The 20,264-nt window shown below is 34.2% G+C and overlaps 1 protein-coding gene across 1 annotated transcript in view; it reads right to left on the minus strand.

Annotated features, from left to right (window-relative positions):
- Positions 1 to 20,264, minus strand: part of LOC149807249 (intraflagellar transport protein 172 homolog) — a 128,903-nt gene that overhangs the window by 11,691 nt on the left and 96,948 nt on the right. Inside the window, exons 39-44 of the mRNA XM_089964023.1 lie at positions 19,702 to 19,765; positions 19,189 to 19,275; positions 17,203 to 17,319; positions 9,604 to 9,714; positions 6,679 to 6,894; positions 3,593 to 3,652 (exon numbers count right to left, since the gene is read on the minus strand). Coding sequence (XP_089820149.1) covers positions 3,593 to 3,652; positions 6,679 to 6,894; positions 9,604 to 9,714; positions 17,203 to 17,319; positions 19,189 to 19,275; positions 19,702 to 19,765 — 655 coding nt within the window. The remainder of the gene's footprint in view (positions 1 to 3,592; positions 3,653 to 6,678; positions 6,895 to 9,603; positions 9,715 to 17,202; positions 17,320 to 19,188; positions 19,276 to 19,701; positions 19,766 to 20,264) is intronic.

Genomic DNA, 20,264 nt, shown 5'->3' on the forward strand with positions numbered 1-20,264 from the left:
ATGAGTGCTGTTAAAAAAATGTAAATGAAGTCCTTGAGTTCTTACATACAAATGTCAATCCAGTTCTTTCTGTATGCATAAATTTTCATGTACTTGCCAAAAAATACATTGTTGGTGGCTTGTTTGTGACTTCTGGAAGGTTCCTATTCCACAGAAAGATAATTCTCTGTTACATCTTTAAATTCACAAAAATTGGTGCCTAATTAAAATTAGTAAATTCACAGCAACTTGCATTAAAAAGGACATACCAGTTAATATTGTCAATGTGCACATGCAAACCTTTTGGGGTGGGGGTGTTTCTTTTCAACTGATAAATCCCCCAACTTCACCTATCTATCATCGGTGGTCAGTGAAGTGTTGTTTGCTGAACACTGATGAACTACTGTCCATTTTCAAGCTAGTCTATGCCTTATTTAAAATATAATAACATACAGGCTGGTAAGTTTGTCAGACTATAAAATCACTTAGTTTTCAGTTTGTTTGTTGCCAATTTTACTATACAGCATGTAATTAATAATTCAAACTATATTTCTCATTAAAATTTCATTATGGCCCAAAAATTACTCTAATAGAATGGTCAGAGTTTAAAAAGAAAACCTCTGATTTTAAAGAAATGCTATGTGTATGCATATCTATCTCATTAATTTTGTTAGCTACTTTTTCCAGTTAAACATTAACATGATTACATGTAAACAAACAAATTCTCATTTAATGAGTATGAGATAGGTCATGAAATAAGTCCTCCTTGAAAGCGTATATACTAATCAATAATAATAAGAATAACAACAACAATGTTTATAATAATAATAATAATAATAAAAATAATAATAATAACTATTATTATTATTGTATTCTGTATTTAATATTTTTAATCAGGTACAAATTTCATAGATTCATGGTTGATATAAACCATAAATTAAGACCAAATGAAAAATTATCCTTTTTGATAAAATATGAGCTTCCCCATCCAATGAATGTATGTACTGATGAAAAAGAAAACATTCCACCAAGTATATTGATACACAAGAAAATAAATTACTTTACATTATCATTTTTACACAGAATAATGTTAACTTCTTAATGGCTGTTCATTATTGATCAAATTGTTCATTGTTTTTTGTTATTAACATGAAGTTCATAATTAAAACTATGATGATAGTTTACTTTTTATCATTTTCCCCTGATCTAATTCTGTTCTAGATTTACACTTAATCCAAGATGGCACCAAGATTTTCTTGGTAGTTTCTAAATTTGGCCCCATATAAACAAAGACATGTTTGATTATTTGGTTTACCATAACAGAGCTTCACTATGGAATTTTCCATTCTGATATTGCTTTCATATAACTGCACCATGGAATTTTCCATTCTGAAATTGCAATCATATAATTGACCTGACAGGTAGGAAGTAGCAGAATTATAACTGCACTATGAAATTTCTATTCTTAATTGCTTTCATTTAACTGAAGTATCTACCCATTATTTACTATTGTTATATTTAATAAATCTGCCTCTCCCCATTTTATTCATTATTTTTCTTTCCAAAATAATGATCCATGGATTCTATACCAAATTACATTGCAAATCTTCGTCTGTTACAAACTGAGTCGTTTTGTTGCAACCTCATAAATACATTACACCAGCAGTTGGCAATAAGTAATCTGTAACTTGGTGCACATAAAGTAAAACCTTAAAATTTTTTAATGAACAAACTTGTTGCTTTAATTTTACTGAACCATTATTCAAATATTTGATCATTAGTTGAAATTTTAGCAAACACTGCACTACCACAGCTTAATGTAACCGATTATGACTGGTGATGCAGCTATTTGTTTCATTTCCTTCTTTTTTCTGATTAAAAACCCAAGTACACTGCACACGCCTCCTTAAAACTGAGCAAATGCAGTGGCAGTTCTGAGTCATATGGGATCACAGACAGGATTAATTCTTAACCCCCTAAAGTAAGCTGCTGCAACATAAATACTGGTCTATACCAGAGTCTTACATACAAGTAGACAATTGCATCTATATGGTAGATCATACTGATAGATCAACTATGTCACAGCAACTTACCTTTGCCTTTGATGTCTTTGCAGCCAAGACAATAAAGAATTATTATAGATTCACCAAGATAAAATCTATTTATTGTTTCTTCTGACAGAGATTGTTCTATTCAATAGGTTTTTTTCCCCACAAATAAATTATACATATAAGCAAAGAGACAAGGCATATGGTCTCAATCTTTTCTTATACAAGTTATATATGTTTAAATTATTAATATCTACACAGTATTTCAGCTAGAATCTGAAACTGACCCCAAAACAAGGTACGGAGCATGTGTAGTCCTTGTAAAATTTAATTTTGTCAGATCCAACACACTATTCAGCTTTAAAAAGCCAGCTGCTTATAATAAACTTTACAGAACTGAACTGTCAAAAACAACTGTACAAAGTTATTTATGTTTTCTGCCTATGGACATAAGTGGCTGTTGTTGTTATTGTTGTTGTTGGGTTTAATGCCATTTTTCAGCACACAATAGGCTATACATGGCGGCCAGTATTAATGGTGGAGGAAGAACCTGGGAAAACCCTGGAAAGAACCACCGACCCATGAGAAGCTACTGGCAAGCTTTCTCACATACCCACACTGGCTGAATCCGAGACTCGAACCAGCGCAGACAGAGGTGAGATGGCAGTGATCTGTAATGGAGAGCGCTTTAGACCACACAGCCACTCTGGGCCTCGGACATAAGTGGGGTTTTACTATCTCATAAACTGCGTCATGAGTAAGCAACAGTTTTTATCATCTGTGAGTAATGAATATAATTCTAATAGTGCTCAGACACAAGAGATTTCAATATGTTGCCAATTTAAGAAGAATTACATTTCAATTTCTCCTTTAATTGAACAGTATATATAGATTTTTCAGGTCTTCCACAACCTCATCATTTGTATGAAACCAACTGATTACCAATCTTGTTTATTACCACCTGCTTTGACAAAATTCTGACTCCAAATTCATATATCCTATAACTTAGCTAATCATAAATAATGTATATATCCTATTGACTTGACTATTTCATCAACCATAAATAATCCATATATCCAATAACTTGATAGCTTGACTAACCATAAATAATCCATATATCCAATAACTTGATAGCTTGACTAACCATAAATAATCCATATATCAAATAACTTGATAACTTTAACCATAAATAATCCATATATCTTGTAACTTGACAACATAGCTAATCTTAAATAATGCATTTGTCCCCCCCCATCTCAATACACAGAGTATTTCTTGGTTCTCAAACACTTTTCTTTTGGCCAGTATTTGAGAAGTAATGAGCTTAGCATACTATTCTGGCACATATTGGTAGCAAAATTTGACCCCAAATAGTCAGGGTATCAATCTACAAAATGAAATGAGAGCAAGCTGCAAATGAAGGCTAGAAAGAGGTTTGACATGCAGGGAGTTGTGGGGTTGGGTGTTAAGCCTTGGTGTAGTTGCCATGCTGGGACACTGTCAATGTGTGCCACAAGTGATAAAATGGCTCAGATTTTCTAACTGACTTGTACTTGATATCTTACTTCTGCTATATCCAGGTATCTGTTCAGGAAAACAAATGCCATGTTATCCCAACCAACAGCCTGAAACAGAAATATTTTTATTCTATGCAAACTTCGTAGGAATACAAGTAAAAGAAGAAATTCAACTCAACTTTCGTGGCAGTGAAGATATTTCAATGACATAACTCATAGATGTTTACTAATTTAAATCATATAATTATATAAAGCATATAATTTTACATAATTTCAGTCAGACAGAGATATATATATATATATATGTTTATTTGTAATACAGGCCACTGGCCCATGATACATATCCATACATCATGTGGTTTTAGTGCATGAAAAAAGATTATCATATATATTGGAAGTGTTATACATGAAAGTGATCATTATTGCATTTTTCGAGTTATATATATATATATATATATATATATATATATATATATATATATATATATATATATATATATATACACAGTGGAACCCCGCTATAACGCGCCCCGCCATAACGCGAATTCGGATATAACGCGGTCATAGCATGGCTCCCGAAATTTCGTATATTCATTCACACATGGAGAAAAAAAATTTGGAGAAAAGTAAAAAAAACAAAACAAGAAATTAACTTCATTTTGGGCATAAGATTAGTTGTGACTTTTAAAATAATATGATCGTGGCATGGTTCCTGAAATTTGAAATTCATTTACGTGTATTTTTATTGGACCGTGAAAATATTTGTTTAACGTACGAGAAATAGTGTGTAAAACGTTTATTATAATTTGGTGGAAGAATTCGCGTATGACTTTTAATAATAAACGATCGGAACTTAACAATTTATCCAGGTACTTTAAGTGATTTTGGAGAAGTGATCGTGTATGAATTCTAAAATAATACGATATATATAACGTACGAGAAATAGTGTGTACAACGCTTGGCTTCTGAAATTTATCAATTTGAACAGGTTGTGGTGAAGCTCCGTATTCTACTCTAGAAGAGAAAACTGGTTTCATTAGGTTTTTGAATTGTTAAGCCGAAGTAAACATTATCGGAAGTGATACTTATTACGGATCCACGAGTAAAGCCAGTAAATCGTCTTTGTGATTGTCTTCCATGAAATCTGTATACAGTCGTTGCTCAAACAATAGCGACATGGGCTTCTTATTTAACTGCAATCACAGCCAAGCAGCAGACAAAGCTGTGGTTGATACAAGAGTCGCACAATTTAATAAACATCAAAGGACGAAAGCCGCCAACATGTATGCTATGCTTGGCGGTGTGATCAAACAACAAACAGTTGAAAGTAAATAATATCCACTTTATTATCTGTAAATTAAAAGGGTATGAAATTGTACATCCGTTCAGCTTAATTTTGTTTTATATAAAAAGTGATTCGTAACCATTGCAGGCCTTCATTACTTAGTTATCGAGCTTTATCTGTGTACGTTGTTTGCTTATATAAAAAAATATTTTACTGTTATGGAAAAGCAAGTTCAAAAACGCACGTCGTTTTCTGCTAAAGAGAAACTGTATGCCCTAGATCAACTAAAGAACGGCAAACAACAAACTCAGCTTGCCAGAGATCTAGGAATCAGCGAGTCCACTTTGCGAGGGTGGAAAACAGATGAAGGAAAGCTCCGTAGTCTACCCAACATTCCTGAAGAGGAAACTGGTTTACAGCGTAAAAGGGTTAAGTTAGCTAATGACAATGTCCTAGATTCAGCTTTGTACCAATGGTTTGTACAAGCTCGCTCAGAAGGTGTTCCAATTTTTGGCCCAATTCTGAAAGCCCAAGCAGAGAAATTTGATCGCCGTATCAATGGAGATGATTCCAAATTTAAGGCGAGTAAGTTCGCGGCAAAGAAGCAAACGTCATTGGATATATTTTTCAAGAAATGACGAAATTTAAATTTGGAACCACACTGACTTTGCACTTTGCGCAACGATTAATTTAGCAGTTTTCACATGTTTCTTTTGATGTTCACAAAATCTGAAATAAAAGTTATTTGCACGCTGAAATCATGCGTTGATTGTTAATTATTCTTGCAGTTGTCGCATATGATAAAATTTTAGTGGTATGAAATTTGTACAGACACCGTATGTAGACCCGGGAATAGCTGCATGCAATGACCGTACGATATCAGACGGCAAGTAAATGGTTTCAATATTTTGTTCATCCTATATTTTACACGACGAATTCAGACTATTACAAAATTATTGAATATTTTAAATCTGTACGATTTTCAATTAAATTACATCCATTATGGATGAACTGTATGCCACGACGGCACGGTAGCATACGGTGTTGATACACTTTTCATGATATAGCGATAGTCTGGTATTATCGGTCAATCTGTCAATCTGTATTATCGTTCAAACAAATAAAAATTAGTAAATGTTTTTAATGCACAGTAATAACCTATAAATATATTAGCCATATATTAGCCATCAATTATTTTGAATATATCTTAATTAATGCATTCCAGTTAATATTCATCTGATGATAAGCCGACTTTTGATCATTGTACATGTATACACGTATATGTTCTCGGAAAAAAGTTAAATATTGTGAAACCCCGCATTAACGCGACCCCGCTTTTAACGCGATCCGATTTTATGGACCCCGATCATCGCGTTATAGCGGGGTTCCACTGTATATATATATATATAACATTGCCAATAAACAAATAAAGACAACTAAATATTGCAACTATGCTGAATTTACTCATTTATATCAAAATCTATGATACTACAATAATATAACTCACAGAAATGTACATCATACATATTAGATTTAAAAGATTGGTTCAGATGGGTAACTACACCAGAAATCAGTAGTAGGTCTGATTTATGCAAAATATAAGTATACTGTTTCATAATATTGCCTAACATAAAATGATTAGTCAATCCAAACACATATTTCATACATTTCCTGATTTTGTAAATATTTTAAAAACTAAATTTCATAAAATTTTGAAGGAAAATGTAATTTTGATTTTCAAGTTAAAATCATTTCATTTAAAAGAAAGATGATAATTTCTTATCATAAAAATTGGAAATCTCACTTAAATTAATAAATATGACTGCATGGATAATTATAAAAAGCTAACCCTGCACATCATGCCAGCCTCATAGAAGACCTTATCTGCTGGGATGACATCAGTGTGTCGCAGGAGGGAGACAGCAAGTTTGGCAGCGATGGTGTCAAGAGATTTGTGGGCCATGGCGGCAGAACGAGTAGCATAGTAGTGAGAGATCAGTAACATAATTTCAAACTCCTCATGTGATGGGGAATTGGCCTCAGCTGATGTTCTCATGTTCTCACACTGCAAAAAGAAAGAACTTGTCATTCCAAGAAGGTGGTGGCCTGCATAAAGAACCTAATCATAAACCATCATTGTGACCTAGTTTTCTTTCAATCTTGCAAATGTTGCAGCTAATTTATGAAAACCTAGTTATGGGGTGTGTGTTTTCAAACAAACTGTCTTTACTTCATAGTCAGACATCTCAAGAATAACAAAATCCTTCAAGAGATTATGGATTATAAGCAATTTAAATTTTTTAAAATCAAAATCTGAATGCAAAAGATGAAATATAGGTCACAGCAAACTACATCTATGATGATGGTTTAGTACTCATCATGCATCCTTTCATCAAGTTTCATGAATCAAGGTGTAATAGCATTTATACTGGATGCTAAAAACCTTGTTTGGTCATCAGCTAAATGCATAACTTTAACTGAAACCACTAAAATGTTAACTGTAGGTGACAGTGATCTTCTTTTGTTGTAAGTATGTGGTATTAATTGTTATGTTTATGAATAGTGTGTCATTACTTTTGGTGAATTGCAATGAGACGTAAATAAGTGGTGACAAGTTTTAAAATCAATCTTAACAATGAACCTGTTATAAGTTTGGGGTAATTTTCCATTGGATGATTAAGTCTGGTGGGTTCTGTTGCGATGTCGAGATGTATTGTGACATAGATTGAGTAGGAAAATATTGCAATTTAGAGCCATAGGGTGTATATAAGGAAAAAGTGATTGGACAATTAATTAATTCCTATTTCCTATGTTCTTGTTTTAATACAAGTCTACATATGTATTTAATGTTGTAATGTGAGAGGAAACATTTTTTAAATCATTCATTGGAGTTAAAAAGTGCTCACTGACTAGGCTAAAATATTATTCTGTGATTTTTGTGAATTTACCCAAAGGAGTTTTGGACAATGTCATTGTGATACATCAAGCCTGTTGGTACATCACTACATACAGAACCAGGAATTCATTCTGAACACTACTCTTCTGGACTTAATAATAACAATACTAAGAGGGACTTAGATTCTGGATTGAACGGTTAACCAGTGGAGGTTAGAGAGGAGAATGGATGTGTGCTCAGTTCTTCATGCTGTAAAGAGGATACAAGCCGGCATTGTTTTGAATTTTATAAAGTTTCTGTAGTAGATTCTTAGACAAACCCGATAGAAGTAAATTATAATAGTTCCTTCTTGAAAGTACTAAGTAGCATATAAGCATTTTAGTGGCATCAACAAAAAGAAATTTGTGAATGAAGCTGATGTGTGTTAGCTCCATATCTGAAGCCATACATACATGCTCATTACATGTTGGTGACATCTAGGTTTCATAATGTGTAAATTTGATTTTGGTATTACAGATACTTACTGTTTGAGGTAACGAACAACATATGGGGTAGTGTTTGCATCGTGAATATATCCTGAGAAATAAACTTAAAACACAAAACTTAATCGGACCATTCTGGTGGAATGGTGGTTAGAGTGTCCGCCTCAGATGCGGGAGGTTGCGGGATTTGAACCCTGGGCAAGTCATCCCAAAGACTTATAAAAATGGTAATACCAGCTGCCTCGCTAGGCACTCAGCATTAAAAGGTCAGTGTTAGGACTGGTCAGCCTGGTGTCAGGATAATGTGACTGGGTGGAACATCATGCTACATGTCAGCGGCATGATGGACTAGTGCTAGTCATCACTATAAACTGCACACTGCAGTCATCATAGCGATTTGACTGAAAAATTGTTAAAGCTACATTAAAAATCCAAATCACACACACACACACACACACACAGAATTTAACCAAAGTCAGTGAAACATCAAACATGTGTCATAGTGACATACTTTTGTGACGAGGCATAGTACTTATCAAGGTGCATCAACTCACCAATTTTTAAGATTCAATGCATAACAGTATTTATACAGAGTGCAAAAGAAAATATCTAAACACTAAATTTCACCAAGAAGTTACGATTTATGCACCACACAATATGAGATTGAGATCATCTGAACTATTAGGTATATTAAAATCATATTAAAAAACTTAAAATCAAGTCTTCCTGGGGCAGCTTGACAGCATGTGAATTTGAATATTAGCAGAACAAACATTATGGATTATTAATACTGAATTAACTCAAGGAACTAATTCCCAATTGGGGGCAAAACTCAATGCTCAGGCTGCTGTTACTAGCTGAAGTATGTTGTGAATCAACTTGACTTGCAACTAATGTACATGTATATAGTCCCCTCAGCCCCTTCTTCAGTGGGTAGGAGATATAAAACCAACTCCACACTTTTGTCTTGGAGCTAGGAAGAAAGAATAGCTGAGACTCAGCGAGACTGTACATTTGTATATGTTTTTATCTGTGTGGGTAACAGTGCTGGAGGTTGTACCAAAGCATACCTCTATTTGCTATGGGTGTACTGAAAAACTTAAATAATTCCAGATATCTTGATGAATTTCTTTTACATTTATCATAACTAAAGGATCATGAAAAATTACAACTGAAAATCATGAGTGGAAAATTATCCTGTTTCACTTTGCATAACTATATTGTCTGACTTTTGATAATTGATAATGCATAACGGTCCTTTTTGACAATGTATAACGGTCCTTTTAGACTGTGTTGTATATAACTGTCCCGCTTATATGAGCAACTATTTTCTGTCTGCTTTGAAATTCACTGGATATAATAATGAAATGAATAAATGAAACAGTAGGCAACTCACCAGACTGTAGAACATGTCTCGCAGGTCAGCCCAGGTTCTGTAAGCCTCTGATTTATTCAAGTCTTTCTTTTGAATCACATCAGTGAATATTCTCTTGTAGATGTTGAAATTCTGGAACAAGTAAATAGAAATACACATTAAACTATGATATCAAGCTTCATAATACCCTGCAACAAATGCTTGCATCGTCACTTCTAAACAGGATGAAATACTTTTTAAAATATTTCTTTGAATACAACAATCATGATGTTGTGATATTAAAAACATTAAAAGAGACATGAAAATCAGTTCATATTCACACTGATCAAGTACAACAAGTTAGATGTGTTCAAACATTCTGACAAAACTGAATAAACATTTGTACAAAAAAAGGAAGATGTATATCTGGTAACAAAGCCTTCCATCCAAGGCCTCAAATTATGTTCATACTGACATGCAGACTATGAAATCACAATCTATCAATCCTTTTCCTTTGAAACATTTTGTGAAAGAGGTATCAGCTGATTTTATTGTTGGGTGTCTTGACAGAAAATGTAAATGGCACAAGAATTAAACACTGTGAATAGTACTATACTCACTTATGAGTCCAACAGCAAACTGCACAGACTAGGATCTACCATTGCACAATGTGCTTTCAGATCTGGGTCTGTGCAGTTTATTTGGAGTGATCAGTAGAACAAACAATATAGACCATGATCTGCAGGTGCATTATGCTATGGCAGATCAGTATCTTTGGTTTTCCATTCTGACTCATATGTTAGTATATATGGTATATAAAAATCTACACATTTAAAAAGGGTTTGCACCAATGACTGTATGGAGCCAGTTACCATAATACTGTTAATTGCTTTAAATTCCATGCTGTATTTATGATAGTTGCAGATACAAACTATACCTTGCAATATGTGTTAATATTTTCCTCATAAGTAATGCTCATGCAATAAGTGATTTGTGTGGTAACTGGTGTAGACCCTCAAGACTTTACAGTCAGGGAAATGCCAAAATTATGCCCTGCCATTTTCAATAATATTTTTCTCCACTTCTGAAAAATTATACTTATCAGACTTTCCTGTCCATTAAATCAATTGTTGGATTCTAACATTTTCTGGATTTGTTCAGCCCTGAAGACATTACTTTCACTGACTTTTCAAGGATTTTACCAATTTTTAAGTAGCTAAGTAAGTCATTTAATAATAATGAGGACTTTTTATAGCACCTAATCTTTAGAAGCTCTAAGTGCTTTACAACATTAGACAACACCTATAACACCAAAAAAACATATAATGGTATTATTACAAAAAAGCAAACACCATAAAATTAGAAAACATAAAAAATGCTGAAAATATTTAAGGTAGGAAACATTATTAGGTCTTTAAGTTTGTTCTTGCAGTCGAAATAGGTGAATTTTTAGAGCACTCTTGAATGGGATCACTGTGTCATTGTGTCTAAGTTCAGTGGGCAATTCATTTTACGTTGCTGGGCCCTAGTATGCAAAAGAACGTTGTCCATATGACTTTGTTTTCATTGTGGGAATAATGAGTATATGACTATCAAAAGAGAAGCGTAAGTATCTTGCTGATGTGTACACATAGGTGAGGTCGGATAGGTATGTTGGACTAGAGTCCGACAGTGAAACGTAGCACAGAGAACAAATTTTGTGTTTGATTCTGGATCAAATAGATAGCCAGTGTAGGGTACAGAGCAGCAGGGAGGTGTGCTCTGTTTGTGGTACTCTAAGTATGATCTGAGCAGCCATGTTTTGAACTTTCTGAAGTTTATGGAGTAGATATTGAGATGAACCAGACAGAAATGAGTTACAATAGTCCAGTCTTGAAAGTACTAATTACACACAAGTGTTTTAGTGGCATCAACTGAAATATATTTGCAAATGGAGCTGATGCATCTCAGCTCAAGATATGCAGCCTTGCATATGTTCATGACATGTTGGTGTAATGTGAGAGTACTGTCCAGAGTAACACCTAGGTTTTGTACTGACTGTGTGAATTTGATGTTGGTGTTGCTGATATTTATTGTTTGGGGTAAAGGATGTGAATGAGAAAGTCTTTGTGTTTTGATCAGAATGGCCTCAATTTTATCATCATTCATCTGCAGCTTGTTAAATGTCATCCATGATTTCACATCAGAAATGCACTTCTCTTCACCTTGGATGGTAGCATCAACTTCAGCTGGGTGGCTAGATTTGTATATTCGGGTGTTGTCAGCATACAATTGGTGAGACATTGGAGGATGATCTATGACATTTGAGAGCGGCTGAGTGTATAGAATGAAGAGAACAGGTTTAAGAACAGACCCCTGTGGAACACCACAACATATATCCATTTGCAGACACAATTTATGTCCGGTTGACCAAGTAGGACTTGAACCACAGTAAGGCTGTATCATGAATGCCAAATACATACTGGAGATGGTGAAGTAATATATCATGGAATATTGTGTCAAATGCTGCAGAGAACTCAAGGAGGGTGACGACTATAATCTTTCCACTATCTAAAGCAGAGAGAATGTCATTAACTACTTTTAGAAGAGTAGTTTCAGTGCTGTGGCAAGGCAATATGCAGACTGTATATTGCTAAAAAGACTGTTTGAATTCAGATGAGATACAAGTTGGGATAGAACAACGTTTTCTATGATTTTGATATGAATGGGAGATTAGAAACTGGGCAGTAGTTCTTTAAATCATTATGGTCGAATGTTGGTTTCTTTAGCAGAGGCTTTACAATGGCGGTTTTGAAAAATGATGGGAATTCCCCAGATGAGACAGAGGTATTAATAACATCAGTTAGTGAAGGCAATATTGGATCTAAGCACTCAAGCAGCAGTGATATTGGAATTGGATCAAGTTCACATGACTTTGGTGCACTCTTCATTAGGACTGTATGCATGAAATCTATAGAGACATGTTCAAATGCTGCTAATGGTTGCCGCTGAAATTCTGTATCCCAACTGTATGGTTATGACAAGTCAATTGAAATTGTGTTGTCAAGCTTATCTCTGATGGTTTGTATTTTGTCACAGAAGAAATCTGCAAACAGGCCCGAAAGGTCGATTGGAGAGAAGGTAGTTGGAGGTGGTGTACATTTGTTCCTTGACGTTAGCTTGTTAGTAATCTCGAAAAGGTATTTGCAGCTGAACTTTCCATGATCTTAGTACTGTAGTGGGCTGATTTCACTGCATGGACTATGTGACGTTCTTCTTAGCGGCTTCATAGGTTTGTTTAAGAATAGTGAGTCTAGTGGAAAGCCAAAGCCTTTCAGCTTTACGGTGGTCTTTTTTAGCAGTTCAAAGCTGGTCTCTAATACTGCTATACCATGGAGAACACTTTTAAATTGATACTCTGTTCTTGGTGGCTGGGGCATGTTTGTCGAGCAATGAATGCAGGCAATTACAGTCATTCTGCTGTAGTTAGGTTTGCTTGGATGTCATGCATTAATTTGGTTCTATTTATCATACGGAGGTTTCCCTTAGTAGCAAATAAAGGTGGATGGTTAGGGACTGATACATCAAGATGGCATATAATGCAAAGGTGATCTGATGCAAGTTTGTGGGATACCAGGGAGGACCGTAGAATATTATCATCAGGTCTATGAATAATCCAGTCTTAAATGTGACTATGTTTATGGGTGGGTTGGTTAAGTGACTGTTTGACGTTGAAAACATTAATGGAATCTAGGAGTTTTGATGTGTTTGGGTAGTTTCCAGGACAGTCAAAGTGAAAGCTGAAATCTTCAAGAATAATCAGGTTGCCTACTATCAAATTTCCATACTCCAGGAGATTCGGAAACTGCTCCAAAAAGAGAGAGTCAGTCAGCTTGTTTTTCCAACTAGGAGGAGGACAGTATAGGCAGAAAAAATGGACTGACCTTTGTTCCAGTGTGAGTGTTGTTTGGACTAGTTCAAACGATGTGTGGTAGAAATTGAAAGTTGTGGTGTGGCTAAGACGTTTGATCATGGAGTTCTTTGTGATGACAGCAATTCCACCTCCACGAGAGTGGCGGGGGAATAACTTGATGGAGTAACTGGTAGGTGTTAGATCTGCCCACTTGGGCTCATCGCCTGATGCTTTTAGCCATGTTTCAGTCAGGAAAAAGACATTAATATTCTAATAGTTGATAAAATTAACTATTTCTGTGCGCTTTTCCAGTGGTCCTACTAATTGGGCATTGAATAATGCAATATGCAGAGGTATCTCTTGGATAGTTGACACAAAGGTTGACGATTTAATAGGGATTTGAATTATGTTATCTAAATTAATGACAACATTTTTAAATTGTTGACCCAGAAAGGGCATAAGGGAGATAACTGGAATTCTTCTTCCTGTTCTACTCTGGCCAGCTTTGAAATGTTTCTTTTTTCGCTTCTGTTTACATTTAAGTAATGATGAATGTAGTCCCAGTTCGTTTAGTCTAGAGCACAATGTAATGTGGAGAGCCCAGGAGTTGACAGGCGAGAATCACAACAAAGGACATTGTAACAGTGGAGCAAGATAGCTGAGAAAAAGTCTAATTGTAAACATTTGCAACTTTTGCATTGTTGGTCCAAATACTGAGATCTATGCAAAGGGTCACAATTTATTCCAATACCTACCAGTGTCATGTACTTATTGCCAGCTTAATTTTAATGCATCATGCTCTTTGAAAAAAAGGAAAACTTTCTTTCCTTTTTAAACTATACTTTAGCAAGTTTTGACAGTGCCATAAAATTCAAGGTGATTTTGAAAACACTCAAAGTTGTTTTTTTTTTAAAAATAGAAATTCTAAGAGATTTTATAAACAAAACTTACTTTTGATAATTAAGGACTATTCAATATTAGAATTTCTTTTCCAATAGAAGATTATGTCATTATGTATATCAACTTAATGTTTATTATTTTCATAATAATAGTTTTTGTAAGGGTCATTTCGTTAATGATGTATTTAATATTAATATCCTATGACTGTAGTTTGCACTTTAAAGCTGGTTCATGTATAGCATGTAAATTGATTCATTCATAAAGTTCCATGGTTGAGATCTACTAAAGTCCAGGTAAACATCACGTGACCTAACTCCAGGATGTGAGTTATGAAAGGCCAAGACAACCTATTTTATAATTAGTTGGTGTTAGAACAGATGATCTGTTTACTGATAGAGTGATTTCAAAATATTGTGAAACCATTTAAAGATTATTTGAATTTACAGCTCTCACAGGATTACTGTGAATTCATTAAAAAACATTTTGGGATTATAACATAGCTTATTACATGCTCATTTTTTCTCCGTTAACTTTGCATTGTCAGAATCTTTCAGTATTTTACAATACTGAAATCGTGTGCAACTTCAAATTGCACTCATAAAGGAACTACTTTGGGTAGCACTTTTTGTAAACAAATCATGTACACTCACATAGTAGGCAGTTTATGTTTTGGTTGATTACATTTGTTTCTAAATGAACTAAGGTAGATGTTTCATGGACTGCCACATACCAGCTGCTTTGCTACATTCATGTTAACTTTTTTGATACAATGTTTTGGATTTAGGTCGGATATGCCAGATTTCATAGAATTGCTGGGTACCTACAAATAACATGCAAGTGCAAGGCATAAACTGTCTTCTTTAGCCGGTAATAAGACTGGCAAAAAATATACTTACAGTTTTACATCCTGAATTTTCTCAAACTATACTTTCTTAGTTCTGCAAATCCTAGTGCAATTACATCCTCCTTACTGCACTCAAAATGAAATAAACATTATTTTCCATAACGACTTTTTGATACTTGCAATTGAAAGACTTCATATTTTTCCCACATTATGATTTCAAATATTGAATGACAGAACAGAAACACACTTGCAGATTTCAACATGCTTCTCCCTTGCTACTTCAATCACATGTATTTCATGTAGAATTTGCACAGATGAATCCAGTCCATAATCACGAAATTTTGTAGAAGTGACAAAATTACCAAAATCTTTTCACTCCAGATCAGATGGAAAAGTTGTTGCAATGCGCATTCATTCACAATATGAATCTAATTTTAATTTTAAGTAGAATAAAAGGCCATTTTCTTTCAAAAGTTGTGTCTAGCGCATGACTACAGTCAAATTTGTGTGCACATTAATAATGTTGTAGTTGTGTAATGATGAATCTGTGCTTGTGTATTTAGTTTGGAATATGGCATACATTCAGTTACTTTGTTTCATGTAGTGTATTTTGTTTACATAATTAAGCCTTTGGTAGAATAAAAAAAATGAGCATATAATAGAAAGGTTACTGCATTTGTATGGGAAAATATGAACTTGTTTTGTCAGATGAATATACTGCACTTCCAAGGTCGTGCAGTATTCCAAACAATTTAGAAATTTAGGATTGCACTCACTATACTGTAAGTTATTATTTTTTCACATTGTATTTTAGTGACATAAATGATATTTTTCAATTATACAAAAGCTTCCTGGCTATTGCTCTTTCTTGTTACTTTAAGACCATATAGTTGAAACATTTAACATGTTTGTGATCCTTAATCTTTTGCTATTTCTCTGACATCAAGAGGTATAGCAGCAGATTATACAGGGGCAATAGATTGTTTAACGTTAAACTTTTAAAAAATCGATTATAATACAAATATATACTTACAAGTCACAGTTAAATTATTTCAGTTCTGTTTATAGAGGGGATAAGGAAAAGAAAAAAGATAAAACGGATGTATTTCTTCAAGATCAGTGGAGTATGATTGTTACTGTGAAAAATGGGTGAGGTCAGTGGGGATCATACTGTAAGAGTAAAGGGTGAGATTCATGAATTTCATGCTGTGAGATGTAAAGGGTGAGGTTGATGCGGACCATAAGGTGAGAATAAAGGGTAACGTGGGAGGGTATCATACTGTGAGTAAAGAGTCAGTTAGGTGGGGTTCATTCTGTGAGATGTTAAGGGTGAAGTGAGTGGATATCATATTGTGAGAGTAAAGGGTGGGGACCAGAGTGTGATTAAAGGGTGAGGTGGGTGGGGATCATATTGTAAGAGTCAGATGGGTGAGGATTGTAATGTGTAAAGGGTGAGGATCATATTGTGAGAGTAAATTGTGAGTTGAGTGGATATTGAACTGTGAATAAAGGTTGAGGTGGGTGGGGATCACACCATGAGAGTAAAGTGCAAGTTGGGTGGATATCGAACTGTGAATAAAGGGTGAGGTAGGTGGGGATCATACAGTGAGAATAAAGTGAGTTGAGTGGATATCAAACTGTAAATAAAGGTTGATGTGGGTGGGGATCATACTGTGAGAGTAAAGTGCAAGTTGGGTGGATATCATACTGTGAATAAAGGGTGAGGTAGGTGGGGATCATGCTCTGAGGGCAAAGTGTGAGGTGGGTGGATATCATATTGTGAAAGTAAATGGTGAGGTTGTTCGGGTCATACTATGAGAGTGAAGGATTTGGTGGGTGGTGATCATATGCATCATTATTTGGTCCAAACAGATTTATCTCATTAATCTCTTCCAAACTGCTGCTATTGGGAAAAAAATCAAAGAATAAAAAGAAGGTTTAATTTTAAAGGACTTTAAATAAATCATACACAATGAAGAACTGTACGACCTCAATAAAAACTAACCTGTGGATTGGCTGGGGTGCCATACTTCACATAGACATCCAGAGCTTTTGTTGTATTATTATTCTTGATAAGGTGAGTGGCATACAGAGCAACATATTTGTGTAGAACTTTTGGATTCTGAAACAGAAAGAAAGTTCAAAATTTGCTTTATCTAGACTTACATCAAAAGCATAACCATTTTTCCATAAGTAAATCACGCATTAAATTTGTATGTTTTACAGCTGAAAAATGGATTTGTTTTCACTGAAATACAGAAAGGTTCAAACTTAGGTTTAAAATATGATACACAAAAACAGAATGACAGAAAATCTAATATTGATACAAGTTATCCAATTATGGACCATCCCATAAATGAAGAAAGTGAAAAGAATATTTTTGGGACCTTGTGTTTGGGTCTTGCATTCACAAAACTCCTACTTTATGAGTATATTAAAAAAATTCCATTGTGTATATTCAACAATAAACAATTTGATTAGCATATCAGAATTCTGAAAAGTTTAAATTTTCAACATAAAGCATCCTCCAGGATGTAGCTGTTTTATAAAAATTATAATAAAAATTAGTATTATATGCATTCGCCTGTAGAATCCATGGACAGCACTTTCCATTCTGTCTGACGTATATTTTTATTCATATGTGTGTGTGTGTAAGTTTATGATTTAAGATAAACCCTTTAGTCTTTGAGGAATATATATTCTTCTGCTTTTTGCACTGGAATGTGAATGAATTTCTCTTTTTTGTATCTATATCACTCACTGCATGTGTACATGACTGTTTTTGTTCATGTGTGTTTGTGATTGCACAAGTGTTTGACAGAAGAGACAATTTCAAGTAGAAATCTCCAAAAATGAAGTTTTTTTTCTGTAATGCATCATGATTTGTTATTGAAATTTCACTGGAATAAAATTAGTACAGCTAAAAACTAGTCCCTGGTTCTAGTAATTAAAAGTTTGGCACATGTTTTCACATTAACAACAATTGGGGGTGGTTCAATTGTTTAAACATGCTATATTCATATAGCTAAAGTCAATCAACAGAAACTATTACATGTTCTACAGCAAAATGCCCATTGGTCCCACAGCAAAAAGAAAACAATGTAATACTACATCATAGGCACTAAGTATGCCAAGCTGAGAATGAAAGAAACCCCAACTATACATTTGTGTTTTGAGAAAAGATGAATAGTTGCAAGTATTGTTTCTTTATTTATATATTCTATGGGGTTGCAAATACTGACCGTAATCACTGCATCAGAGGAGTAACTGATACCAGTGGATGAATGTGAAATCTTACTGATAACAACAAGATAATGAGTCCCTGATATTTGTGGATTAAGTGACCTCAATCATAGCAATCACATAATTTATAACCGATGTAAATGGATTAATTTGGCCTCTTACTGATAGGAATCAGATAATAAATCCCTAGCATTTAAATCCTTATTGATAACAAACAGATAATGAGTCCCTAATACCTGTGGATTAATGTGGCTTCTTATCAATAACAATCAGATAATTTGAAACCAATACCAGCTGCCTGATATCAATAATAATCAGATAATGAGAAATCAGTAATAGTGGTCTCTTATCAACAACAAGAAACAGATAATGAGAAATCAGTACTAATGGTCTCTTATCGATAACAAAAACAGATGAGAAATCAGTACTAGTGGTCTCTTATCGATAACAAGAAACAGGCCTCTTATTAATAATTACACTCAACCAAGATCCAATTTTAAGGTCAAATATTTTTTGGCTAGAAAATATATAAAATTACACATTAATTTATAACATTATTGGTTTTTAATAATATTTTTCAGTTGCATGACTGGGTTTAATCACCAAAAAATAGTTGCCCATCATTCATTTTTAGTTACCCAGGTTTCCTGGCAATTCATTTTTCTCCTTCTTGTGTCTGAATCTTAGACTGAGCATTGGAATGTATTTAATATTCTTGGGACCTTTTCTTATATAAAACAAGATTCACCTGTTGTTCTGCTACTTCCAAGGCCTTTTCCCACTCTCCCCTCTCAATGTACATGTCAAGACCACTAACAACATCTACATCCACCATCTAGAATGCAAAAATAAAATTTATACTGAAGTGACTGACTATATTATTTTGTACACGATGATTGTGATCATTCTACAAACATTTGTCTAAAGTATATAGAATGTAAATGGGTATGCTTTCTGCATTCACTTGTACAAAGAAACAACCTTTAATGTAATGCATACAGCTTATGAACCATCAAGGTTCACTAAATAAGGGTTATGACATTTCCTTTTACAAGAACAGACAAAACGTATTCTGTTCTGTTTCGTTATGTTAAAAGCTGATGCCCGCTATTTTCTTATAAGAACATGGATAACATCAATGAACAGAGATTCTTAAAATGTACTTGTAGGAACATGGGTAGTAACATGGAAGAGATTTTTAAAAGCTACTTGTTGGGACATGGGTAATAACATGGAATAGAAGTTTTTACAATCTACTTACTGCATCTGCCTTGCCCTGGTGTTTCAAATGTTCTTTGTATCTGTGTTCCACATAGGACTCCAATCTGGAAATTAAATAAAGGAGAATTATACACAAGTCAATACCATTAATAAACAATACTTAATAAGGATAAACTGTCAAAGTTGATTAAACCCATCTTCCAGGTGGAGTAGCAATAAGTAGAGTTTCAATCTGTCATAGCGGCCAAATTGGATGTCAGATCAACACTTGTCATTTAGGACTAACTAGACATCATAGGAAGTCTTCTGCCAAAAATCCCATGACAATATAACTTGTCATTTAGGACTAACTAGACATCATAGGAAGTCTTCTGCCAAAAATCCCATGACAATATAACTTTTCATTTAGGACTAACTAGACATCATAGGAAGTCTTCTGCCAAAAATCCCATGACAATATAACTTGTCATTTAGGATCAACTAGACATCATAGGAAGTCTTCTGCCAAAAATCCCATGACAATATAACTTGTCATTTAGGACTAACTAGACATTATAGGAAGTCTTCTGCCAAAAATCCCATGACAATATAACTTGTCATTTA

Source organism: Sinohyriopsis cumingii, chromosome 1 (assembly GCF_028554795.1).
Source record: "Sinohyriopsis cumingii isolate HCF-2022 chromosome 1, ASM2855479v2, whole genome shotgun sequence".
NCBI lineage: Eukaryota > Metazoa > Mollusca > Bivalvia > Unionida > Unionidae > Sinohyriopsis > Sinohyriopsis cumingii.